Here is a 26,069-nt window from a genome sequence, read left to right as displayed (position 1 = left end):
GTGTCTGTGGTTGTGCTAGGGTTGAGGTTGTACCGGGGTATGCGGGTCATGGCGTATCACCCGGTTCGTGGTTGGCTTGGCGGATATACTCTATGTTTGGGGGTGTTATTCATCTTTTATATACCCACCAAGTTTCGAAGTTTCTTTACATACTCACGATTCCCGGTTTCAAGTTTACAGTGCGTTTAATTTTAAACACAAGTTTATGACTCCTGGCCATGCCTCAAGAGTCAAGTGTATCAGCCCTACCGGTGGGTATACTCTAATCTAAGGGTCCATTTGGATATATTCGCTTTAAACCATGAATCACGGTCTAGCCGTATTCGCTGACCTTGAATAAATGTGGGTTGGAGATATTCTTAATTCTGGTAGCTGGGAGATGCAAAACCATTAAAATGTAGCTGGGAGATGCAGAGAGCAAAAATTAAAAGGATGGTGAGTGATCAATTCACCATCCCCAAGGTCCAAGGTGGGGATCGAACCAAAGGCGTGGTGCTGGATTTCAGTCAACGCAGGGTTAGGTGTGTATACTGCTAATCTAATCTGATCACGCCCTGCACTTGCCCCAGCATCCCTGTTGCATCAAGGATTCGCACTCGGAAAAAAAAGTATCGCAGAGCCTCAAAGCAATCCAAATCCCAATTAATCCCAACCCACCGCAAACCCACAAACCACCAAAGGCTCTACCAAAAAATGAAATTCGCAATTGGAGACGACGTTGGCCAGGTCAAAAGTATTCCCCCCCCTCTCTTACCCCTTCCCCTGCTACCTATCAATATCCAAAGCTAACCTCCACAGTAATAACGACCACCCGCGGAATCGACACCTCCGTCCAGACCTCCGCCAGAGCAAAGATTGTCTCCTTCCTCGAGCCAAATCGTAATGCCGCAATCCAATCAATGCAGGTCCTGCGGTTCCGCGGCCGCGACGGTATCGTATGTGCTGCTCTACCCCTCTTACCTTGCACCAGCTAACCACCGCCCGAATCCAGATCGCAGCAGCATCAAAAGGCGGTCTAATCCGCTTCCTCGACCCTACAGTCTCGCCGCTCGCCCCAGAGGACGAGCAGATCCTCCACACGCACCAGCTCCCCGGCGGCACCGACACAGACATCATTGGGCTCGGCCACACGGCCAGCGGGATACTCTACGCCGCGACCTCCACAGGCCACATCGAGTTCCTCACGCAGTTCGCCGACGAGTCCAGCACCATCGCAGTCTCCACCCACGACTTCCCCGGCGACTTCTCCGCCGTCGGCGTACACGGCGAGCAGCAAAGCGGAGTCCCAAAAGCGGTAGCACTCGGCGGGAAGGACCGCGACGTCGAGATCTGGGAGAGCTCTGTCTCGGACGGCAAAGCGACATGGAAGTCCGTATGGAAGGCCAAGAACGTCAAGCCCACAAAACTCGGCCTTGAGGTCCCCGTGTGGGTCTCAAATATCATATTTCTCCCCTGCTCACCACCACCGCCGGCCCCCGCGGTAGTGCCAGGGAAGGGACGAAGACATGCGCCAGCTCCTGCAACGACAGAGGCATACCGTCTCGCCGTATCCACCCACCACTCCCACCTCCGCCTCTACGACACGACGGTATCCCGTCGCCCAGTCTTCACAGAGACGCTCTCACGCACACCGATCCTAACGCTCCATCTACACCCCTCCACACCCGCTGACGCAGACTCGCCACTAACGTCGGCCAAGGAGTCGCCCGAGACCACGACCACGCTGCAGGAGCTGCACTTTGTGTACAGCGACAAGAACGGGCATTTCGGGCTTCACAGCACGGCGACGCGGCGCTCGCTCGGAATCTACAAGGGCAGCACCGGCGCTGTGTTGGCGACTGCCGCGGAGGGGGGGCTGGTGGCGGGCGTGGGGTTCGACCGCTATCTGTGGGTGTATGATGGTGAGGAGCGGGACGTGGTGAGCAAGGTGTATGTCAAGACGAAGGGCACGGCGGTGGTTGTGCTGGATGGAGAGGATGAGGTGGTGGTGGTGGAGAAGAAGAAGGACGAGGAGGCCGAGGTGTGGGATGAGTTGGAGGAGGTCGGGGATGAGGATCTCGGCAGGAAGAAGGGGAAGGGCGCGGAGGAGAAGGAGGACGATTATACGGAGGCTTTGGTCACGATCAAGAGGAAGAAGATGTCGAAGCCCCCCGGAGGGGATAAGAAGAGGAGGATCGCGTAGTAAATAAAAGTAGTCTAATGTGTAGATTTTTCCTTTTTTTTAGTATAGTTAAAAGTTTTTCCTTTCTTTCTGGAATTTACTTGTCTTCAAGCGCTTTCGTTTTACAATACACGTTCAAACCAATACATCGTGAAAGTCCACACACAGTTCATGCACCCCCCAATCATTACCCCAACCCAGCAGCCCCAGCCCTACAGTGTATCAGCTGCAAGGGCACCCACCAGCCTGCCGCTGTCTATCACTCACTCACTCACTTGCTCACCAACCTCCAGCTTTGTCCGGGAGATTGACATGGCGACGACGACGACGACAACATCGGAAGTGAGGGCGGACCTACCTACGTAGTATTCACTTCGGACATTAGGGCCCTCCCGCTCACTGGTAGTGCACGGTCTGATGCCCTACACGAGCTCAACTCGCCATAGCGGCTCTGCTCTAGAGACCTGGAGTCTACGTGGGGGCTCGTGTTTTGGCTTCTGACTCCTGACGAGACTCTACAAATAGACGCTACCTAGGAATCTTCTGGAAGGAGTGTTTACAGCTCCGGTGATTATCGCCAAATTTAAAAAAGTATTGCATCACGATGCATCAACCGGTGGGCGGATCACGATGCATCAACCGGTGGGCGGATCACGATGCATCAACCGGTGGGCGGATCACGATGCATCAACCGGTGGGCGGATCATGGGCCATCAACCGGTGTAGAGATATGCGATCGGAACTCGGCTGGGCTTTGGGTGGGTGGTGGTTCCGGGTGCTTGGGTTGGGTTCTGTGTGTCTGTTTGTCTGGTGTGCACTGGGAACGTGTTTATGGGTGCTTGGTGTTTTGATGGGAGCGGTGTTTGGTTCTAGAGTGAGTACATGTATCTACAGAGGGAATGGGTGAGGCTCGTGGGAATCGTGATGGGTGCCTTGAGAGTTAAGGGGACGAACGCTGAAGACTTGAGGGGGTTAGGTTTGTGGATTTTGATGTTTTGATGCTTCACGCGTTGTTTGTGTGCTGACGGGCAGCACTTTCTACGGCGATCGTGAATATATATTGCGAACGAGGTCTCTCTCGTCAGACGCGTTTCTTTTTCTAAAAACCCACGCGCAACGGCGTGAATCAAAAGAAGGAAAAACCTCATCATCGCGAGAAGTTTCTCAATCTATGGAGCCAAAAACCCCACAAATTAAAACGGGGCTCGAAAGAGCCAAAAGCCAAAAAGGAACCAAAAAAAAAGCCCAACTTCTTTCCTCTGTCCCACGCATAGCAGCCTAGGAGCAAAAGAAAGAAGAGAAACCTCAAAAAAAAGATTTCTGAACATTTTGCCAAAAATTCCTTGGCCCGCCGAAGCAGACCAAGAGCAGTCAACATAGTTGTAGTTTTCAACTAGCAAAAATCGAAGCTCAGACGAATCTTCACTGCTATCGATCTTGCCCTTGCACCGGGATGAGGAGAGAAGAGGGGAGCGGGGGAACTGCGCCTTTTCTACACGAGCGAGGAGCGGCCAAATTTTCAATCTGGGCCAAGAGTCAGGGCTTGCCCTATTATTATTACTTGGCAGGAAGGGCTGCTGCTTCTGGCGTTTTCTATAGGGCGGTGGGTGGGGGGTGGAGTTCTGGATTGGTGGCAACGTGTTGTGATGTTCAGTTCAGGGGTCGGGGTGTTCATGCCAGATCACTCGTTACGCGGCACTGCACGGACGGGGTCTGAGATGACACACAGAGTATTGTTATGACACCGAAGGAAACATGTTTTCACTTTACATGGGATGTGGTCTTGAAATCGAAGTCTATGACTCATGATATTAGAGCTTAAACTCATTGTGACACAGCCTTGCAAAGAACACGAAATGCTATCATAAAAATACGGGATGTTAGCTTTTTTATGACGATTGGATATATCGAAGGCATCCCGATAGAAGTCCTGAGGACACTACTTCATAACTGTCGATTCAAAAGAAATTTGTATAATAATAATAATGGTATCATAATAATATATCTAACATTGTCCATCAATCATGATGCATCTCCTAAAACCCGTGCTACACGCGCCGTCAAGTGTCTTCCGTACTCTCCTGTTTGCTCACAAACCCCTATTAATGATTCGAGTAATAAAAATAAGAAATAATAAAATTTACAAACTCCAGTATTCGCCAAACCAAAACAACGATAGGAAAAAATGGGTGCAAGAAAACAGTAATGAATATATGTTCATCTCGGTCCTTCAAAGCACGTGAGGACTAAGGACTTTCCCAAGCAGGCCTGTTCAGTACCTTACAGCTCCTCATCGCTGAGATCCATACTCTCCCCACCAACTTCCTGGTAATTGCTCGTAACGTCGCCCAATCTTCTCCTCTCCCCAGAAGCTGTGCCTCCTCTCCTGCTACTGCGAGTGCTTGACTCACCGCCGTCCCCACCATATCGATGGCCGCCACTGGCAGCTACAGCTTTGGACTTAAGCTTGCTCCGTAACATACGCTCATGCAGCATGAAATCCACATCTTCCTCACCTTGCACAACAATTTCGCCATCCGCAAGAAGAGTGGCCTGGAATAGTGCATCCGTGTTGGCGTTTTCCTTGAGTGCCTTCTCTAGAAGTTCAGTTGCTATAGGGTCCTGTGGGGATATAGCCAACGCCTGGAGTCTGTTAGCAAAACCATATATATATATAAAAGTAATGGAAAGAGTGAAGCAGTACCTCATGTAGACTAACTACCGCATCCCAAGGCCTCCCAAGCTGTAATTGGCAAAGTCCCACCGCACTATATATGTTTGCATCTCTCCCTTCGCCGGACCTCGTTACTTCTTCAAATGCCTCGAGGGCCTTGTCAAATAACTCTAATCTCCTATAAGCATGTCCCAAGTTCGCCCTGGTAGCAATCCATGCCTTTGGATCGCTCTCTATTTCGTCGGCAATTTCAAGGGCTTTGGTAAACAGTTGGATTGACTCCTTAAGATGTTCTTTGTGGTAGAACACGACACCGAGCTCGTTTAGTAAGAGAGGGTCTGATTTGCATAATATAAAGGCGTTGTTAAGATATTCGTCGGCAAGGGTAATATTGTTTAGTTGAAGATGTTGCATTCCCAGGAAAAGCTGCGGAAGATGAGTTCCTTGAAATAGTCGCGCAGCGGTAGAATAGGCTGAGATTGCCTGGTCGTGTTCTCCCTCAGCTGCGAACGTATGCGCAAATCCAATCCACGCAGGTCCAAAATGTGGATCCATCATTGAAGCTTTAGAGAAAAAACGACGTGCCTCAGCAATCTTTCCAGTAGTCAGGTAATAGACACCGACGGCCAGCCAGGTTACGGGCTCTTCGGGGTAATTGTCGGCCATGTCATGAGATATGAGGAAAAGCTTGTTTTTCATATTTAACTCATGTAGACAAGCAAGATAGAGAGGGTAAACAGCAAAGTTATAGTTGTCATCTTCAATAACGTTTTCACAAAGAGACAGGCATTCCTTAAATCTGCATTGAGTGAATAGAAGCTCTGCCCGGGAAAGGATCAAGTCAGCGTTCTGTCGAAGGTTGTACCTCTCTGCAAGAGTTTCCGTAGCATTGTTGAAGGACATAGGATTCTTGTATTTGCTCAAACGTGTAGTGTAAAGCATTTTTACAAATTCAGCTTGTTGGCCGGGTTCCTCGCCATCAGAGTTGATGCCTTCAAAATCCAGAGACTCCAAAAATGACCATTCCTCATCAGGTGACATGAGTGAATTTTTCATCAATTGGTCAAAAGCTTCAAAGCATTTCACATCTATGAGAACTGCAAGCTTGTAGCATTCCTTCGCCTTATCAAATGCATTCTGCTTAGCATATACGAGCCCTCGCAGATAACACATTGCGGCCTCAAACTTGATGTTGCTGCCCGGATCATCTCGATCCTTACTACTTTTAGAAGGCGCACGACGTCGGCTAGCTATAGAAGATGAAGAGCCTGAGACTAGATGGGTAGGGTTCTTATCGCCAAGGACATTGAGAGCTTCGTCGTATTTTGATTGTTTGATCAAACATAGGGCAGCAAGGTAGCGACATGAGGTGGATCGAGTGATAAGATCATTTCGCGTTAAGAAGCTCTGGGCCCTATTGTAATGACCTGTGCTGAAGTGCACTTGTGCAAGCCAGAATGCGTCTTTTGGGTCGCCTACTCGGGGGAGTACATACTTAGTAAGGAAGCTTTAGAGAGGCATGGGATTGAGCGGGGCACCTGTTAAAGCTAACAGTTTATCTCCAATGAATATCGCAGCATCATATTGGTGCTTATTCAATGCATCCTGTCGCCAGCTTTTGAGGAACTCCTCCATTTTCGGATTTGCGGAGACTCTGGTTTGGTTCCCACGCTTTCGGCTGGTAGTGGCGGTTTCGTCTGCAACAGACGGAGCAGTTGAGGGAAGCATTGTAAAACAATACAGTGATTGTTAGATGATCAGTTAAGAGGAAGAGAGCGGTAATGAGTTGTGGTGGGGCACTTGTGCAGTCTCAGAAGACATGAACGTAAACTTTGGAGTTGCGGCTCTGTCTTGTTATCTTGGCGCCAAGCAAGCGCGTTTACCAATCTCAATAAGCTTGCGCAACACCTAGCTTCATGACCGGCTTTAAGACACTCTGTAGATATTTATCACTACCAGTGAGAGTACGTTTTAGGTTAATTAACGAATAGAAGATAAAACACTTTTATTTCAGATCAAAATAGCGTGATAGTTACTCGAGTATTCCTCAGCTTAAAAAAAAAAAAACATAACCTACATCCATGTTTCCTGTAGGCGCATAAGTGATTAAACAAACATTCCGTTAAAAGATAGGTTCAATTGCAAACAAATTATCAAGGGGATGAAAGCCTCCAAAAGAAACACCGCCCATATAATCCTAAAAACAAAACAGTAGAGAGAATCAATGACAAAACAACCAATCACAATTACATGATTGCAACCTTCCTTCCCTTAACAACCTCCTTCTTTGGGACTACAATCTTTAAAAGTCCATTTTCCAAGCTCGCCTTAACATTATCGATATCGACACCTCCGGGGAATGAGAAAGATCTCTGGAACTCCCCAACAGTGCGTTCAGAAACCCAATACCTCAATTGCTGTCCCTCAGACTGCTTCGACAATTGCTTCTGGCTGTCATCTGCCTGCTTAGCGACTTGTTTGTCCTTGTTCTTCTCACCCTCGCCTGCCTCGGTTGGCTTTGACTCATCGGAGGTTCTCGTGACCGACTTCTCGATTCTACCGCTGATATGAAGGGTATTGTCGTCCGTAAATTCAATGTTGAGCTTGGACTTGTCATCGAGTCCAGGAAGTTCACCCTCGAGAATATAGGCGGAGTCGGTTTCGTGAACATCGAAATTGGGGGAGAATGCGCGCTTGTTAACGCTGGAGCTTGTAGTTGGAGCAACTGCTTGATTGAGCTCGTCGAGGAAACGGAAGACGTCAGAGGGGAAGGCGGAGGTGGGAGTGTGGTAGCGTGAGAAGAATGGCATTTTGACCGTGTTCTTGGTAATCGAGTTTTGTGGATTTAGAAACAAAATGTTTGATAGTGGAGTATCGAAGCTATGAAGCTTTGGCTTGTAGAGCGGTTTTGAGACTGAAGAATGAAGATGGGAATTGAGGAAGAGTTCAATGGGGGCTTATATATACCTCCTCTACCCCGCAAAACTATTAAAATGTAGATCTTCATCTTTCTACGTGAGTGGTAGAAACATCTATCTGTCTGTAGAAATCTCGCGATATCACATGCACTTCGAGTGATATGTGGTGACGTTACGTCATCGAAACTTCGCGAACCTTCTAGGGTTAGGGTTACCGAAGCTTAAGGAGTACAGTCGAATCTCCCTCTACTCCTTAAGCTGTCGATACTGGCCCCCCCTATAACAGAGGGATTAGATTTGTATGAGAGATCTATTATTTGATAAGAGAGATAACGAGATCTGTTAGTAAAACCACACCAAATTTGCATTTTCTTTTTTTTGGTGGGTCAGCATTTTCGTGACAGCTTAAGGGATAAGAATAATCGCCCTATAAAGAGTGCGGTGTATACGTAGGGGCCCATCTGTTTTGTATCGCCTGGTAGGTCAGAATCTGGTACTCTACTCTACAGCCTTGGCACCTTTGGGCCAAAAATTACCGTTTGTGGGAGTTTCTTGTTGAAATCTCAGCTGTATCATTACCCTATGGCAAGGCAAGCACCGGGCTTGTACAATATGCAGAGCACCAGATTCTGAGCATGTTTCGGTAGGTAAATTGCTGTATTCTTTCTATAAGAATACCCTTATGACTTTTCCTACCCAACAGGTAGATTGTTTTACCCCCAGAACTGTCGAAAACCTCGAAAACTGATTCAAGTTTGGACATAGACCCTAACCCTCATAAGCCTATAAGGGTACCTGCCCTATAAGGGTGCCATCTCGCGGCCCCATCGTATCCTTATAGGGAGATGGAGATTCGACTGTATGAACTCTAGACCTCCGCCTACAACGATGATCTTAGATCTACGAGGGACATGGAGAAGCTTCTAGTCACTTTGTGGAGGCGGTTGGTAGGGCGACCATGACATTTGAGTGTTCGTGACACCATTTTTTGTCGTTGAAATCACAGACTATCACTCGTCTATCGAAAGGATCACAAGCCGACTGTACTTGATTGATTGAGTTACGCACTCTTCTACAAGCCGAAACGTGGTGTCTTTTATCGTAATTACGCTAGTCTCGTGCCCATCTCCTACGAGTAGCTCGCTAACTGCGGGGTGAACGGCGGTCATTATAGGGGCATCTTAGACCTATTCCACGCACTAACCCACCTAGGGCTATTCAAATCTATTCAATGTGAATCTCTACCTAACGCCCACAACCACTAAGTTCCGCGGGCTCTCACTATACTCAAAGCCAGCTTCTACCCAACACTCCCTCAACTCCCCCCTCTCCTTTGCTTCACTAAGGTACGCAAACCTATCCACGACCACCAGACTTTCTACCACACCCGCACAAAAAGCCATCAGGCACCATAAGACACTCAGATCCTTCTTCCTATCTCCAAATCTTTCTTCGTATCCTTTGATTTCCGCTGCCGTAATATTGACCTTCTCTTCCCACCCTAATTTCGAAATCGCACCAGTCACATATGACACAAAATCCTCGTAGCACTTTTTCCTCAACGACCCAATAATGACTGGTTCACCGCCGTCCGGTGAAATTAGCCCCTTGTCTGCGAAAATTCGCTGAAGGAGGGCGCGGAAAAAATGGCGGGTGAAGAAGGCGGAGGAAGTTTCCTGAGTCCAGTTCTGGGGCGCTTGACAGGCCATCATTCGTGCAGTTATATTGAGTGAGATAGAATTGTCAGTAAGGAGAGTGGAGAGCGGAAAGCCATGGGGATCGGTAGAGATTGAGGTTTTGATCAGGCGGGGGTGCAGGTCACGGTATGGAGGTTTGTAGGTTGGGCCGAGCTTTTCGGTCATCAGGTTGTAGCAACAACCTAAGAGGTATTAGTAGGAATCATTGGTCTGAATATTGGGATAAGATACCTATTAGAGCGACGGCCTTTACCTCAGGGGTTGCGATAAAAGCCTTAAGGGCATGGTGGACGAGATTTCCACAAGAATGGAGAGAGATTAAAAGTAGTCGCTTGTCATTATCTTGTTTTAGGGTCCCGTTGATCTGATTCTGTGCCTGATTGTGATTTATCGATCTGCATTCTCCGTTTTTGCAGCTCTCATTATTGATGGCTGGTTCTGTCTTGGGGTTTTTTTCTGAAATACTCAAGTCCCGAATTTCACGAACAACTTCGCTCAGATTCCCGTCCTCGATGCGTTTCTCGATATACTGAAGAGAACCACTAGCTTCCTCTTCTTCGATTGGCCCCTCTTCAAGATCGAGCCCTCCTTCTTTCTTTCCTTTCCCTTTCTTCTTTTTCTCCCTTTTCTTGGCTAGATTATCGAATCTCTCATCCATTTCCTTCGCACCATCGATATTTGCCGTCCTTGACTCAATACCCACGACATGGTAGTTATATTTCTTTGCCAGAGTCCTCGATAAATAAGCCTGGCCGGACCCGAAATCCAGAATATGTGTAATCCCATCCTCCGGGTTCTCCTTTGCAATATCCGTCACCAAATCATCCACGAATTCCGAAAAGTTCTCAACCTGCACAAAGGACAGACTTCCGCCGGTGGTAAGAAAGACTCCTTTTTTGAATTATATCGACTATGTACATGTATTGCGCTACATACCTCGTGTATCTTCTTCGGCTTCATCCCTGCATTCAGTGCCCACTCTTCTCCGTCTTTGCGCCCAGCGCCCATACTCTTTCGCAGCGCTTTGCGCTCTCTATCTTTACGCTTAAACTCTCGTTGTAGCGAGTGCGCCCTCACATCTGCTACGAAGGTCTTTAAAGTTTCTGGACAGCTTGATTCAATACCTGGAATTTCTGTGCGTAAAACTAGCTCCAAGATTTCGTCCAGTGATTTGGTGGTGAAGTAAGTTATCCATTCTACGGGAAGGATAGTATGGTACAAATCCGTTCCTAAAGGCGGGGCTGCGGTTGAGGAGTCGCGGGTGAAGAAGTCGAGAATATGGACGCCGCCGCAGAGGGTTTGGAAGAGTGGATTGAGAGAGAAGGTGAGCAAGGATTTTATGTAGGACTCTGAAGAGGTAAATTGGGGTGGGTACGGGAGAGTTTGGCGTTGTGCCATTTTAACGGGGTAATTAAGAAAACCAGTATTCTGTTTTGGTATTTATTGAATGTGTAGAATTGGAGGATTTGTTTATCGCGGGGAATATTAAGTTTTTCTCGGGAATAATTGGTGCATGCAGATCTTGAATTTTGTGAGACTGAATAAAGATCTGTAAATCAGTGATTGGATGACATAATGGATGTCTTGGCGGGCTAGAGCACTCGTAGGCTTTTGTTTAGCTCCTGTCTGCGCTACACCGTCAACCCGAGGGAGAGACGCGACTTTCTATCCTTCTTGTTTCTGAATATACCCTCTTTCAGTCCCCGTCTTCCCCCAGCTCCTTAAACTCATTATCCGTCATGTCTACAATTACCTCGTCAGCCCTCCAAAGTTCACAACCGTAATTCCCCTCCCCCCACTTCTCAATAATTATTATCCCCTGTATCTTCCACCATCAATCAGTCATGAAGTAAATAGCTAATAAAAGTATAAATGCAGCCCCATTCTTCCCGCCGCATTCTCTGGCAACCAACCTAAGACGATTCGCCTTTATCCTTTGTCTAACTACACCTTTGGCACCAAAGAGAACCAGCCAGAAGAGGACCCATCTGTGCTTGCCCGTCTTCAGAGGTTGCAAGAGCACTATGAACAGTATGGGATGCGCAGGACGTGCGAAGGCATTTTAGTATGCCACGAACACTGTCATCCTCACATCCTGATGCTTCAGATTGCCAATGCCTTCTTTAAGCTGTTAGTCCTCTCTACTTTCCCACATTTTCAATCGCGCAACTCTCTAACTCAATACAGACCAGGAGACTACCTCCACCACCATGAAGGCGAGCTTGAGGGATTCAAATCTCGCTTGAATGAACGTCTTGCTCCCGTAGGCAGCCAGTTCTCCGGCGAGGGTGTTAACGACGAGTGGGAGATTGGCGACACATTGGCTCAATGGTGGAGGCCCAACTTTGAGACCTTCATGTATCCGTTCATCCCTGCTCATGTCACACGGCCAAAGGAGTGCAAAAAGCTGTACTTCATTCAGCTCCCAAGGACTAGTAAGCTTGCTATTCTGGCTGATTCTGGAATTGGTCTTACTAACGATTGATCAAACAGAGGTCCTATCGGTCCCAAAGAACATGAAGCTTCTCGCCGTCCCTCTGTTCGAGCTATACGATAATACTGCGCGCTACGGTCCACAGCTATCGGCAATTCCTCACTTACTCAGTAGATATAATTTCGAGTTTGTGGATGAGAACGGTAAAGTCGTTGCGGTGACTCCTGGTGGCGGGCCAGATGGTGATCCCAAGACCAAGATTCTTGCTGGAGGGGAAGAAAACGGGGATAAGATCGACTAAGCTCCTACGAGGACTAGTAATGATGATGACGAGTGGTATATAACCACGAAATACAGATTGATGAGGGAAACCACCATTCTTAACTTCATATATAATGTATCGCAAGGGTTTACATCGTTTGTTCTGGCCAAGTATGTCGGACTGTTATTCATTTTGAGGGTGCGGATAGCTTTCAGGGTCCCGTATCTTTGGGAGAAAACGAATAAAAACGGGTATTATTACGAGATGATAAAGCTATATGAGAAGGATCGAGTTTTGTGATTTTGGACTGTCTTGTGTTTATACTTGCATACACGCACGTGAAATTCTTGGAACGAGACTAAGGTTTTGGGCATTTTTAATCCATACTATTCAAACCTTGCCAAATACCGAATTGTACTCAGAAGATCGAACCATTATTAAGTATTTCTTGCCCTCTAGCTCTAAGCAATCTAACGGTATTCTCTCAAAACGAGAGTAAAACAACTCCTAAAATAAATGATAACCACCAGAAACCCCGACATTACGCCTCCAGGAACATAGCAAGCTGGAAAAAAATAGTACAATTACAAATACAAAGTTGACTTGTTTTCCAAAGACCAAGGTGGTATTGGAACAAAGAAAGAAGAAGGAACGAAAAATTAAGGACTATAGAATCAGTACTAATACCAGTAGGATAATTAGTACCAATATTAACACCGCAATACAGCACGAGCTTGCCGTATCTAGTCCCCACAGCACAATTAGTACAATGACCCTGGGGCAAAAACAAAAAATTCAAGCAACACATACCTTCATTCTTTCTAATGAACCCATTTAAGTCTCTTACGCCCCTTCTGAGCTTATCCTCTACCCTCGTTGCATCTCTATCTACACCATCCAGCATTTCCGCCTGCTCTTCAAGCTCCCTATTCATCTCATGAGCCTGTTCCCTCAAATTACCCACAGTCCTACTCACATCCTCTAGCGCCAGATCCTGATCCGCCAGGAGCTCTTGCTGCTGCTGCAGATTGAACTGCGTATACGCCTCGTCTGCACTTGTCCCTCCCCCACCTCCAGGATAGCTACTCCCACCCGCGCCACTACCAGGGGAGTGCTTTGCTAGCTCCTCCCGGATATCCGAGACCTCATTCGAGACCTCATCTACGAACCTCCGACGCCGCACTACCTCGGGAACATCGAGGCCAAACTTGTAGGGATCCTGTTCGATCGCGCCGACAGAAGCTTGGAGGTCGGTCAAGTCGGCCTGGAGGTCTGTGAGGTTCTGAGCGAGATCCGAATAGGCAGATGCAAGCTCGGGAGAGGTGAGAGAGGGAGTTAGGGAGCGGATTCGCAGGTAGGAGGAGAAGGACTGTCTGGTTGTTTCTAGGAGAGAGAGCACGTCACTACGCGCTCACTGGTCAGTCCAGGTAGCCTTTGAAGGGTAAGAAAGCAAAAAAAATACTTTTGAAATTGAATAAAAGGATCATTATCTGCAGTTGAGGACATCATTTTGGCGATTTTTGAGGCGCCTGAAGCTGGGGTTGAACGTAAATGAAGCTGACGTTGCGGTGAGTCTTATCTTATTGATCTTATCTTATCTGATGGAACTGCAGCACCCATTCCTCTACAACTAAGTCACCGTTTGTGACCTCCATCTTCTGGCACCATGAACTCCTCCTCTTAGTTAGGTTTTTACCTATCATTGTTGTGAAAACCCAGCACAAGCGAAGGGACAAGATCGCCACTTACAATGATTTGGTTAAGACCGATATCATTAAGAAGTACAGAGGAGCTACAAATGAAATAAATAGGAGGCGGAACTACTAACACCTCCTATAGATATTCTTTGTGGTGGGCATATCATTAAATTAATATTCTGTACCACGAAACGAGAATCAACTACATTACCGTTTAGTTCTAGCTACTAGCATCTTATTAAGAGAGGCAATTGCAACCCATGTATGCACCGTACCTTAACTCATGAGCTGCACTCATGATCCACGGGTCGAGCTTATGGCTCGAGGCACCCCTTTACATATCCTTTTGCGTACAGCTTACAGAAAGATAGGGGTTCAGTTTTTTTTTTTTTTTTGGGGGGGGTGTTGTGGGGATGACTTTAGGCCTATGAAGGTAATATAGATCCTAAAGTGATCCAGATGGAAAAGAACCAAAGCGACTACCTCACATATCAAGTAGTAGCCCACCAGCAACCACCTGGCCTCAGAAGTAGCTTAGAAAAGATGAATTTTGTGATGATAACGGGGGATTATGTAGCTCAAAAAAAGGGTATTTTGATTTAACCCTAATTCCAAGTAAACACAGACTCGTTCCTCGGGGAAGATATAGTCCAAAATGGCCATATTACGTTGAGACAGGTAAAGATAAGCCAGTGTTTAAGGCTATGGTTTGTAGATACTAAGTACATGTATTTAGTCACATTAGGTATATTATATATTCATATACTCTTAGTTCTCAGGCGATCGCGATCAACCCCGGCCTCAGGGGTAACTTCATTAGCCTTTATTAACTTATTATGGTAAAAGATGTTAGAATTAACAGACATGACTGGTCTATAGAATTTCAACGAAAGACACGGGTTTCTTCACAGGCCAACTTTACCTCGTTGCTATTCGTTATCGTAGAAATTCGATAGACATATATTAACCGAGTGATATATTATGATTCACGGAGGCATTTATTATCGCCATGGGATGTGATCATCCTCGGCACAGTTGATCTACAACCGTCAAATGCTCAACGAAATTATGTGTGAAAAATACAGTCCCGTATATTCTTGCACTCCCGGGAAACATCATAGAGTAGAGTAGTAGTTATTTTTACACATCACATCCGCCACCACCGAGAATAAAGAGAGGTAAAGACAAACAAGCCCAACCAAATATCTTACAAAAAAGAAGAGAAAAATAACTCCGCTTCCGGATCCCTTCCCTCATGCTACCCATATTTTTTTCGGCCAAAACAAAACAAAAATACAGACCATCTAAAAATTCAATCTGAAGGAGAAACCTTCACAAGTAGTTGTAAAAAAACAAGAAAAAAAATCCCAGTCCAGATCCCCAAAGAAAGAAAGAAGGAAAAAAGAAAACAGGGGAAGTAATAGACAAAAAACCGCTCTTATATCATAGCATCCCTAATCATCGAACAATCTACTCATTCCACTGAGTCTCCTCTTACTTTCTCGAACTCTCTCTTGAGGCTTCGAGTTAACGTTTGCCAGATCATTATTCTTTGCGTTATTAGGAACGGCACCTATCAACCTGTCAATTCCTCCGGACTGTATCACCTATTCTATGAGGCGGGATTTTGGTCAGATGTTGAATCGGATTGTCATGGAAATTTTTTTAAAAATTACCTTCAAAGCTGCGACCACCGCGGCCCCCGAATCCACCACGGCCTCCGAATCCGCCACGACCACCTGAAGATCCACGGTCTCCGTAGCTAGGGCGGTCTCCATAGCTAGGGCGACCTCCGAATCCACCACCACGACCTCCTGAGGATCCGCGGTCTCCGTAACTGGAACGACCGCCAGAGTATGAATCGCGCGGTCCTTGGTTTTGAGAGCCCCTGTTTTCCCAAGGTCTGGAACCGCCACCACGGCCGCCTCCAAAACCACTACCGCCTCGAGAGAATCCACCACTACCGCCACTGCCGCCGCGAGAGAATCCACCACTACTGCCACTACCACCGCGAGAGAATCCACCACTACCGCCAGTGCGTTGACCACTTTCCTCGCTGGACTCGGCATCATCGTATCTACCCAAGTTGATACCCGGGACTCTGTCCAAGCCCATTTTACGGGCAAGCAGAGGGCTGATGAAGGGAGGTTCTTCCATTCCCCAGCCTAGGGTTGAGAGACGATTAAGGGATTCGACCATGAGACGCTTGTCACCAATGGCCATGTAAAGACCAATAAGAGCAGAGTATGTTTTTGCTTTTAAATCACGTGGAACCCTCAGTGAAGCTTCAGTGATGGCTGTGATGATATCTGCGGTTTTCTTGGGAAGATTCTGCTCGGCACCCAAATCAATGCTGGCTATAGTGAGAGATTCATCCTTAATTAGAGGAAGTCCCCTGAGCTCACGCTGGACCTGGTGGGCCTCGACTTGAGGGATGAGGAGGTAACCAACACCTTCAGCTGCCGAACCACGAGCTGTACGACCGAGACGATGGATGTATTGTTCGTGGTTTCTGGGTCCACCGACCTGGATAACGTGCGTGACTTTAGGGAAGTCCATTCCACGGGCAGTAACATCGGACGAGAACAGGATTGCGGACTCAGACTTGCGGAAGCGGGTGGCGGCAACGTCACGCTGGGCCTGAGTAAGACGGGAGTGAATCTCAAAAATTTTAGTGGGGTAAAGTGGGTGACTTGCACCAACGCCGCCGGCTCCAAGAGAACGGAAGGTTTCAGCGGCGAGGGATGCGAAGCGAGTGGCCGAGAAGAAGACAATGGCCTTGAAAGGAAGTTTTTTGGCGTCAGGGTTTGCATCATAGGCAGCATTAATTGCTGCAATCTCGCGGAGGACTAGCTCGTATGTTGCGGGGACAAGGTTCTCAAGACCATGGCATTTGATGAGTCTTTGTTCGACCCTCTCGTGTGTTGAGGCCTCACCCTTCTCCACCATTCGTAGGAATTTGTAATCTTTGCCCATAGTCTTCTTGACGACACTCATAACCTTCTCGGGTACGGTGGCGGAGAACAAAAGAGTTTGCCTTCCTTTTCCACTGTTACCAATGGGCGCATCTCTACGGGGCAATGCATCCATGATCTTATCGAGTTCAGTGGCGAACCCAACATCAAGAAGGTTATCGGCTTCGTCCATGACGAAAATCTCCAAGTTGGGCGCCGTAACACCTCTGGGGTCTGTGAGGAGATCAAGCAATCTACCGGGAGTGGCAATCAAGACATGACAACCCTGTCTGTGGATAGCATTGAGACCCTCGCGCTTTCCAGAACCGCCCACAGCAGTTTGACAAATAATATTGGTTCCACTGGTGAGCTTCTGTGCATCAACTGCAATTTGGGTGGCCAATTCACGAGTAGGGGAGACGATTATTGCACGAATGTCTGCAAATGAGGAGTTACGGTCACCCCTCCTAGGTACCGTGAGGGGTCTTTCGGCTGTGAGGACGCGCTGTAGAACAGGGAGAAGGAAAGCAATTGTCTTTCCGGTACCAGTCTTGGCCTGGGCAAGGCTGCGATGTTACACATACTTATCAGAATAACATTTCCCCGCACAACCGCAAATATAATTAGCGGGGGGGCAAAAGAAAACTTACACATTGTCACCATTAACGGTCTCCATAATAGTCTTGCGCTGAACCTTTGTCATCTCCTCGTATCCTAAACCTTTGGTAATAGTGTTGATAATCGACTTGTCGACAATACCTCTATCCGCGAGCTGCTGGAACTTTGTGATCTCCTCATTCTTTCCGAAATGATGATCCTGGCCATGGCCGGAGAAATGGTATTCTCCGGCTGGAGGATCAGAGTCTACGACTTCTTGTGTGGCGGCATTGAAGGCCTCATCTCGTAAATATGTAGAGACGGCAAAAAATCTTCGCTGTGCGCCCGATGATTTGAGAACAGAGGGTGCTGCGGGTCGAACAATTGCGATTTTTGAAGAAGGGGTAGAGATGAGAGCACGAGCGCTGGCGCGCAGGAGAGCGGGCGATTGGCGGCGCAAGGAAGAGGAAAACATTGCGGCAATGGGTTTTGGGGGAAGGGGGTGATGATGATGAAGTAGAGGGAAAATGAGCGATTACAAGAAAGTTCCTTTCACAAAGAAAGGAATTGAGATAAGGAAGAGGACCAGAGGGGGGGGGATGGGGATGAAGAAATAGGAAGGGAAATTTTCTTCTCACTTAGTGGGGGAGACTATGTACTTACGGTGAGAAGAAAAAATCCATTAGATAAGGTTTTTTTTTTATTTCTTGGCGAGGGTCCTGGAACATAGTTATTCCGCTACAGCGATGGTGGGTAAGATTTTCCGGGATCATCCGCCACCAGTCTCAACCCAAGACCTGGCTGATACTTTATTTAAACAACAATCTACATGTAGATACATGTATGGACCTGGGACTAGGGTTGACCCCAAACTCTCGGTTCATTCACTTGTGAGAGCATAAGTGACATCGATACTCATCGCAAGTCTTCACTAGATTGATTAATCAGACTCTTAAAATTGAGCGCTGAACTCAGACCGGTAGCTAGCTGGGGCCCATGGCTACATGTACATGTAGTAAGTTGGTTCCTTTTATATTGATATGTGATTGGCTACTCATGATCGCAAGTGATAATTTCCAGAGGCGCTAGTATCTTAACATGTAATTAACCCACGAGTGATAAGCTATGAACTTACTTTGCACGTACCTGGCCTGGAGAATACATGTATTTTCCGGATATCGATTCCGTACCAAATAGTAACTAATTTTGCAGTGGGAAAGATAAAATATTCTAAGGCCCTTGATGCCCAATTATTAGAAAACTTAGATTTGAAATATTGCAAGTTCACATACAAATATGATTGAACCTAGCGGTTTTTAATATATAATCTAGATGTTAACCATACATGTAAGTACTACGCACATACATAATAGAGTCAAATGCGTGACAATTGAAAACGCACCGGCCCGTGGGAAATAACATTAACATAGGTTGTCGCCAGTCCTGTATACAGTCGACTCTCGTTACAGTGATGAGGTCGGGACCGGGAAGTGGCATCCTTATAAAGAGAGTATCACTATAACAAGTACAGGGTTAGGTTTTTTCGAAAATGTAATTAAATTTCTAACTAGCTACTAGGGATGGGAAAAGACCCGGTTGGTAGGTGAAAAAAAGTCTGTGAGTTTTTGCTGAGGTTGCCGTAACAGTTGCTCTTTTCTTTTATCTTCCAACACCCTTCTCGCATTGGTTAGCCCAGTTAAGACAGCTGAGACCGAATCAGAGTCCTCAGATTGCAAGAAGTAAAGCTCTAGTTGTTTGAGGTGTTCAAAAGCAGCGGGTGTTGTGACTTTGAGCTGAGGTATTTCTTCAGGCTTTTCAGGCTCATCCGAGTCGGCTTCCTCCCAAATTAGTTGCTCCTCCTTGTTGACTGGGAGATAATGGTTCAAGATGCTAGGCTAATATAAATGTTAGATAAAGAATTACTAGTAGCTGCTGAGTATTTTTTACCTCTATTTGATTCAACTCATCATCCACCCGTTCTTCAATTGGATTGAAAAATTCATCAAGGTTAATATCATCTCCGAGAGGTAAATGATTCACCCCTTGTAGGAATTCCATATCCTGTCGTACTTCTGCTATAATAGCTTCAATTTCCGCCCCTTCTATGTTCAACAGTGGTTCAGGGTTGTCTCCTTCATGTCGTAGTTGAATAGGACCGAAAAATTTGACGGTGCTTTTTGTAAAACAGTTGAAGATAGTAGATGATTTAAGGTCGGTATTCCATGCCTCCACAGCCCAACGGATAGCTTGTAAAAGTGTTGCTTTAGGTATCTTTCCTCCCTCAGGTGTTCTTTCAACCTCTCGGACTAGATGTCTTATTTGATGCCGTTTCGTATGAGCTTTCCAAGCCTGTATAATCCCTTGATCGAGCGGTTGCCAAACTGATGTAGTGTTCACCGGGAGCCAGACAATTAGAGTATTTTCTAATGCTTTTTCACCTTCAATAAGTCTAACTCCTAACTCGTGGGCTGAAAAATTATCCATCAATAATACCACTTTCCGTCCTCTCATTTTACGATCGAACCAATGCAAATACTCCACCATAATATCATGCTTCATCCAGGCTGTCTCGTTGAAGCGATAGACAGCACCTAAAGAGTCTCTATTGATATTTTTGAGGCACCTCGGGTTTTCAGCTCTACCAATAATCCAAGGCGGTAGCTTATGAGATCCAGTACCATTGCACGTTAGTGCAACAGTAATCCTGAGTTTATCTTTTTTTTCACCCTCCATTGAAGTTGTAGAGAGCCGCCTATCAGGCTGCATTCGGAAGAAATATCCAGTTTCGTCGAAATTGTAAATATCTTGTAGGTGGTAATCTTCTAATAATTGACGTATGCTATTCATTTCATCGAGAGCAAGAACACAATGGTGTCGAAGTGCATCACTCGCCTCCCCATGTTGGACGATCTGTTTGACTGAATGCCTCTTTTTCCAGATTGTAAGCCACCCGTCAGAGAATTTAGGTGCTTCCTCTCCTATAAAAGCCCGTTAGTACATATCCTATGTCATCAACATAGACACTGTGACTACGTACCTGGATAAATCAGAGGAAAAAATTCCGCTGCTTTTTCTTTAATGACCAGCCCGGTGATCGTTACACGACCTTGCATGCGCATGTGCCATTCAAAAAGGGCATCGTCTAGTTTAGGCCAGTATACAGCTCTCCTCCTCTTACTGACAGCCTGCGGAGCAGAAAGTGATTGCCCTAAGAGATCTGCAGAACGCTTGGAAAGGATTGTGCTAACCCCCGCTTGGGATATTTTTTTACCATTGTGAGTCTCAGCGAACCAGCTGGCAATCTCCCTCCAATCCGGATGCTTTCCATTTTGTATATATTCTTGATTGTTTCTTTCGCATATAGCTTGCTTTTCCGCTTCGGAAAAGTACTGTCTCTTTTCCTTTTTCTTTACCCCCTCCATGTTGATGTTAGGTTATGATTTTCCAGATGTCCGTGAAATTTTTTTATGTGAACCACGCCAAGACTACTCTTGATATAAGGATACCCATACAATTTATCACTAAATACCTAATGATATCCTTATAACGAAATATCACTAATACCCCATACTAAAAAAGGGGGACCGGCAACCATCATCCTTATAAGAAGACTATCACTATATCGGGTATCACTATAACGAGAGTCGACTGTATACATATATGTATAGATACCGCTCTAGATCTCATGTGAAGAAGCAGTCCCCTTTGTCTTCAGAACGATGAACGTCGGCTCCTGGTCTATTTATAATTATTTAGTTTCTTACATGTAGATATAAAGTACCGTAGCCTGCGTATTCGCGTGATCATTGAGAATGCTTGGGCTAACACTTCCGGTCACCGACAGTGTGTCGAATATTGATTTCAGGCGCTTTCTGGGTAATTTCTATTAGTAGTTGGACAAAGCAGTAATATTTTACGGAAGACTGGGGGGCTAGGAGAATGCGTTATGTCAATTGGTATGTGGTTAAAAATTATTCACATTCTTGATATTCTGCCCCTTAAACGGCTGTGCTTGTGAAATATTATGTCTTAACAGCTCTTTGAAGCGAACTAAGTGGGTTCGAAATGATCTCGCTGGCGTATTGACAGTATATCAACCACACATGGTACACGTATAAGTATCGCTAACGTGTGTGTAGCACGAGGAATCACTCGCCGAAACGGACTGTGAATGATGTCGTTTCGACTAGCCACTTTTTGCCATATGTATTGACCCCAACTTACTACGAGCAAGCATTGCATACACATACAGGGAGGATAGATTTTGCGATAGGAGTAGTAACGTGTGTTCTATGTGCCATGGTCAATCATCTCTTCAGTCTTTCACTATATCCAGGTAAATCATCATATACTAATGATACTAAGATGTCACGTAATTGTTTAAATATGGGGACTGTAACATACCGTAGATACATAGTTGTTTGCGCCATCTTTCGTTGCCAGAGGATCTTAAGGTGGTTGGTTATGTAGTGCTTCGAAACTTTTGTAGTACTTAACTTAGGTACGTACATAGGAGACTGAAGGTGTTCAAGCGGGGATGTCACGCTGAAACGTGACACCCAGTTCGCACAACACTGCACAGCCACGCTCAGACCGCCTGCCCGCTCCCCACCCAATCGGCAAACACTTAACATGTGGCTCTAACGCGAAAAGGACACCAAACTCACGCGTCGCAGTCGCGAACCTCCATTAATTCCATTTTGGGAAGTGCGGTTGGCGGTTGCCCATTCTCTGGCCGTTCCGCGCGCCCTTCCCTTGCGTCGCCGGCCTTTAACTGCTTCTCTCACCCCCTCCCCTCTCACTTCATTCCATCACCCTCAGATTTCTCCTCCCCGATTTTTTTTTACTTCATAGCTTCATCCCCCTCGTCTCCAAGTTAACCATTCTAAGGATTGAGATTCTTTATCTTTATCGTTATCTTCCTTGCCTTTTTTGTCGCTAAAAGGCAGAGAAAAAGAAGCTTGTGGGGTTTTGCCTTGAGTTAATACTACTTGTACCTTTTGCTCTCAACACCGCTTTGGTTTTATACCGCTTCCTTAACCCTCTCATCATCACTCGTCACCCTTACCATCAATCATCCCCATTCATTATTATTATCACTGCAATTCACCTAAGGTCAACCTCAGCCGCCGTCGCTCTCAACGGTTATCAATCAACCTTGAGGTCCAACGTTACCCCTCACAACACACTCCTTCGCTAAACACAAGTAACTTCGAGGGGGAGATGGCACCGTCTCCGGTTCTTATCTCTACTGCTCCTAGAGCATTTGGCATGAAATCTACAACCTTTGGCAATAAGATGCCCACTACTTTTAATAGTAATCGTCGCTGTGAGTTTTGTATTTCTATATTTTCTCTTTCTTTCTCCCCCCTTACCCATACAAATTTCTACCCCCCATCTTTTGAACCAATTTCTCCCCAGATTGAGCTTGTCGTTTCTTGAATCATTTCCTTCATTTTCCTGCCACCCTATTTATTTCTTATGACACCACCACACGCGCTCCCTCCAACCACCCCTGCTGCTTCGCACTAAAATGGATCAACAACGCTAATACTTTCTGGTCCCAGCCTCCCCCACTAAACGTCCTCTCGCAATTTTCAGCGACGAGAATGTCGACCCCACACACCCCAAGCGCGTTAAGTCCACCCTTACCTCATGTGAGGGTAAGGAAAATATTCTATTCGACAAGAAGTCTTCTTCCTCAGTCAAAAATACAAAGCCTTCACGTTTCGTCTTAACCGATCGTACTCCTCAACCTCCTCAACAAAAGGTCCGTACTAGTCCTGTAACAAGCCGGGTCGAGAAAAGCAAACCTCGCGTGGGATCTTCGCTTAAGAATGTTGTTCTTAACGCGTCCCCACCGCGTCGTCGCACTACGACCCCTCCTAGAAAAGCACGTGATCGTCGTGTTGCATTTGCAGTTAGAGTGGACCCTCCTATTTCAGACAAGGAATCTGTGCCAAACACAAGCATCGATTCTGTGATCAGCGGCGTTAACACCGTCAGCAGCAGCAATGAAATTGATTCCTTATCGTTACCTAACAATGCAATTATACCACGCGATGCTATTCCAGATTCATGGCAGTTCACAATATATGAAGATTCGGCTGAGGAAACGCTTCAGAACCTGATGGAACACTCTGCAACCACTCTTGATCTTTCGGATGACGAGACAAGTAGAACTGAACTGACAGACATTGGGAAGGAGAATATCCCACCCACTGACGAAGAGGAGAGACGTTATGAGGAAAATCGCCACGAGGAGACACCCACTATATCGCCAATGAGTATCGACCTCCCAACCAGGCGTACTACATATCGCCGCACTAAGCGACAGGCGTTACGTGAAATGGCCCCTGCAGAGTTAGTAGATGAGGAGGGCGAAAAGCCAGGAAAGGTCCCAAATTTGGAGAAGGAAGGGTCCGTGTCTGTTGCTACTCCCGAAAAACCAGTTCTCGCCCCGAAGTTGAAAGGAACATCAAAATTCGCTGTATGGAAGGATCCATCCCTCACGTCTGTCAGCAATGCCGCACTCAAAGCCTCGAGCGGAATGAAGCCTAGGATTGATGCTGGGAAGAAGAGAGGTTTATCAGAGATCTAATGCCCTTAACTATACTTGAGCATATATTCCATATACCATTATTTTTTACCTTCACTTTTATCTACTTTGTACCGGCATGGGGGGTTCTGGAGGGAAATTACTGTACTATTGATTTTCTTTATTTGTGTTCTTCTGGGAGTCATCTGTAGCTGGTTTTCTTTTCATCTTTCTTTTTTCTGTCGACTGTCTTCGTAGGATTGTTGGGGGCTAGCGTTGCTAAGATTTCTTTCTGTTTCTATTTCGATTCGACGGCGATCATGTTGGTTTACGCTATCCACGTGAAAATGATGTTTGCGAATCATTATCCTGCAAGAGAATTCTCTCTTCTCTCTGAAGGATAAATTTCTTCTGAATGGGGTACGTAAAGACACCCCATATACATACAGCAGCGCTTGGAACTTTGTTTTGTTTCGGTGGGAGCCTTTGTTTTGTATCTTTTTGTTTGAACCGGGAAATATTTTGTCATATGGGGTGAAAGCGTGTATATAGTTGATTCGTATTTGCTCTAGCAGGCTAATAAAATTTTCTAAGTTTTATAAATTGAATTTCATGCCTTGAAAATTGTGGTCTCAAATGGGTCAGGTCAATGATAATGATATCGATGACCGCTTCTATCAACTTGTCCCTTTGCCGTCCCCCACTAACATGTCCCACTATGGGGTTAGGTTGTATATACATGTACATGTAGCGTTGCGTTGAGACCTTCCATGCATGGAAGGGGCATGCACGGGCGATGTCTGATCTGCATAGTGCGTAGATCTTGATTGAAGCTTATCTTTATCTTAGACATCGGCGGGGGCGGGGGCGGGGGGTTGGGGTAGTACGACATGGGGGGTTAGTGGGCTGTGGCTGATGGGGATGCGGATCAGGGGGGCTGGTGGGAGGGTAGGGGGCGGCAGGCTGGCGGGCGGGCATGTTGGGACCGCGGGGGGGTCGGCAAGTGCGGCGAAGGTTCTCGCTAGTAAGCAATCGAGAGCTGAGAATTCATAATGAGATAGAGAATGGCGCGGGGAGGGGGGGGGGGGGCTAAGATAATATGCTCATTAAACAGCCACGGGTTTTTGTTTGAAGTTTGAGAAAAAGGGGACACTGTGTCATCTTGGGCCGCAAGGGGTTGGGATTTTATGATGTGGCTTTGTTTGGTTTGATACATATCTGGGTGGATTGGTATGTAACCTGCATCTACTAATATCACAAGCACACATACCTTGCCACTCTTGATGAAATCGGATATTATTGATATTCTGGTGGCCTCCCAGGATAGTCGGCGTTCAATGATGTTGACCACATCTCTCATTAACACTTTCGGCGTCCAATTCCAATTTCCGACTTCCACATTCCAAATTCGTTAGATATAATGGGATAACACTATAACATAACTTGACACGTAAATTTTGATTGGAAAGTAAAAGTTTATCAATGGCACAATATTTGGATCATTAGTCCGCGTACAATCCTTAATTTAACAAAAAAATAACCTAAAACTCCGTACTTAAATGCCATCCGATGAATAATATCAACGGTGCAAGCAAGCCAATGCACCCCTTGGGAAGGATGCAATTTCTTGGCAAATATGGAGAGAAAGTGTTGCCACCCAATTACGTGTGAGGATTAGTTCGAGTGATATTGTGTGGATCCAATCATGCACCGTCTGATTGATCATGATTGGTCAATTTATTCAGAAATAACTACCTGCATGTAGTCTTCCGCGATCCGGCATAAATACCTGTGGTTAACCGCGGTTAAAGCGGATATCGTTTGAGATTTTTGATTTTTGAGGATGGTCATGAATGATGCTTATACTTCACTGCAGCTGCTCTATTAATTCTTAGAAGTAAACGAATATTACCAAAATATGGGGTGCGGGAGAAAAAAGAATTCTTAAAGCATGATAGTAGAAGAAAAAGCGCCAGGGCATCCTGCCTAAAATGACCTACTAGGGTATTCTAAATCTTTGCTAATTATCGATTCCCAGGGTTCTAGCTAAGAATACAGCTTAGTACTATTACAATTTTACGGCGTCGTTAAAAATTGGGATAGTATGTGATTTCACCAATATTTCTGCGATGAGTGT

At 46.1% G+C, this 26,069-nt stretch overlaps 9 protein-coding genes across 9 annotated transcripts; 3 read left to right on the top strand and 6 right to left on the bottom strand.

The window, feature by feature from the left end:
• Nucleotides 1–693: 693 nt before the first annotated feature.
• Nucleotides 694–2,182, top strand: H6S33_004071 (uncharacterized protein; the record flags this gene model as incomplete). Its single annotated transcript, XM_044835438.1, has 3 exons — nt 694–733; nt 799–935; nt 992–2,182. 3 exons carry the CDS (start codon nt 694–696, stop codon nt 2,180–2,182), a joined length of 1,368 nt encoding a protein of 455 aa, XP_044691605.1.
• Nucleotides 2,183–4,441: 2,259 nt separating this feature from the next.
• On the bottom strand, nt 4,442–6,563 carry H6S33_004070 (uncharacterized protein; the record flags this gene model as incomplete). Its single annotated transcript, XM_044835437.1, has 4 exons — nt 4,442–4,608; nt 4,678–4,804; nt 4,866–6,310; nt 6,374–6,563. 4 exons carry the CDS (start codon nt 6,561–6,563, stop codon nt 4,442–4,444), a joined length of 1,929 nt encoding a protein of 642 aa, XP_044691604.1.
• A 518-nt stretch (nt 6,564–7,081) lies between these two features.
• H6S33_004069 (uncharacterized protein) lies at nt 7,082–7,645 on the bottom strand (the record flags this gene model as incomplete). Its single annotated transcript, XM_044835435.1, has 1 exon — nt 7,082–7,645. The coding sequence occupies one exon, from the start codon at nt 7,643–7,645 to the stop codon at nt 7,082–7,084; it is 564 nt and encodes a 187-aa protein (XP_044691603.1).
• Nucleotides 7,646–8,994: 1,349 nt separating this feature from the next.
• On the bottom strand, nt 8,995–10,848 carry H6S33_004068 (uncharacterized protein; the record flags this gene model as incomplete). The annotated part of the gene is made up of 3 exons (XM_044835434.1): nt 8,995–9,632; nt 9,682–10,300; nt 10,387–10,848. 3 exons carry the CDS (start codon nt 10,846–10,848, stop codon nt 8,995–8,997), a joined length of 1,719 nt encoding a protein of 572 aa, XP_044691602.1.
• Nucleotides 10,849–11,189: 341 nt separating this feature from the next.
• H6S33_004067 (uncharacterized protein) lies at nt 11,190–12,185 on the top strand (the record flags this gene model as incomplete). The annotated part of the gene is made up of 4 exons (XM_044835433.1): nt 11,190–11,230; nt 11,329–11,580; nt 11,638–11,885; nt 11,944–12,185. The coding sequence occupies 4 exons, from the start codon at nt 11,190–11,192 to the stop codon at nt 12,183–12,185; spliced, it is 783 nt and encodes a 260-aa protein (XP_044691601.1).
• Nucleotides 12,186–12,812: 627 nt separating this feature from the next.
• On the bottom strand, nt 12,813–13,655 carry H6S33_004066 (uncharacterized protein; the record flags this gene model as incomplete). Its single annotated transcript, XM_044835432.1, has 3 exons — nt 12,813–12,826; nt 12,957–13,549; nt 13,609–13,655. 3 exons carry the CDS (start codon nt 13,653–13,655, stop codon nt 12,813–12,815), a joined length of 654 nt encoding a protein of 217 aa, XP_044691600.1.
• Nucleotides 13,656–15,297: 1,642 nt separating this feature from the next.
• On the bottom strand, nt 15,298–17,869 carry H6S33_004065 (uncharacterized protein; the record flags this gene model as incomplete). The annotated part of the gene is made up of 4 exons (XM_044835431.1): nt 15,298–15,450; nt 15,520–15,920; nt 15,964–17,363; nt 17,448–17,869. 4 exons carry the CDS (start codon nt 17,867–17,869, stop codon nt 15,298–15,300), a joined length of 2,376 nt encoding a protein of 791 aa, XP_044691599.1.
• A 1,099-nt stretch (nt 17,870–18,968) lies between these two features.
• Nucleotides 18,969–20,816, bottom strand: H6S33_004064 (uncharacterized protein; the record flags this gene model as incomplete). Its single annotated transcript, XM_044835430.1, has 3 exons — nt 18,969–19,289; nt 19,342–20,372; nt 20,432–20,816. The coding sequence occupies 3 exons, from the start codon at nt 20,814–20,816 to the stop codon at nt 18,969–18,971; spliced, it is 1,737 nt and encodes a 578-aa protein (XP_044691598.1).
• A 1,801-nt stretch (nt 20,817–22,617) lies between these two features.
• H6S33_004063 (uncharacterized protein) lies at nt 22,618–23,995 on the top strand (the record flags this gene model as incomplete). The annotated part of the gene is made up of 2 exons (XM_044835429.1): nt 22,618–22,723; nt 22,962–23,995. The coding sequence occupies 2 exons, from the start codon at nt 22,618–22,620 to the stop codon at nt 23,993–23,995; spliced, it is 1,140 nt and encodes a 379-aa protein (XP_044691597.1).
• Nucleotides 23,996–26,069: the final 2,074 nt, after the last annotated feature.

The sequence above is a fragment of the Morchella sextelata genome (genome assembly GCF_020137385.1).
Source record: "Morchella sextelata strain SCLS chromosome Unknown scls_16, whole genome shotgun sequence".
Classification (NCBI taxonomy): domain Eukaryota; kingdom Fungi; phylum Ascomycota; class Pezizomycetes; order Pezizales; family Morchellaceae; genus Morchella; species Morchella sextelata.
This window is presented reverse-complemented; position numbering and strand designations above follow the sequence as displayed.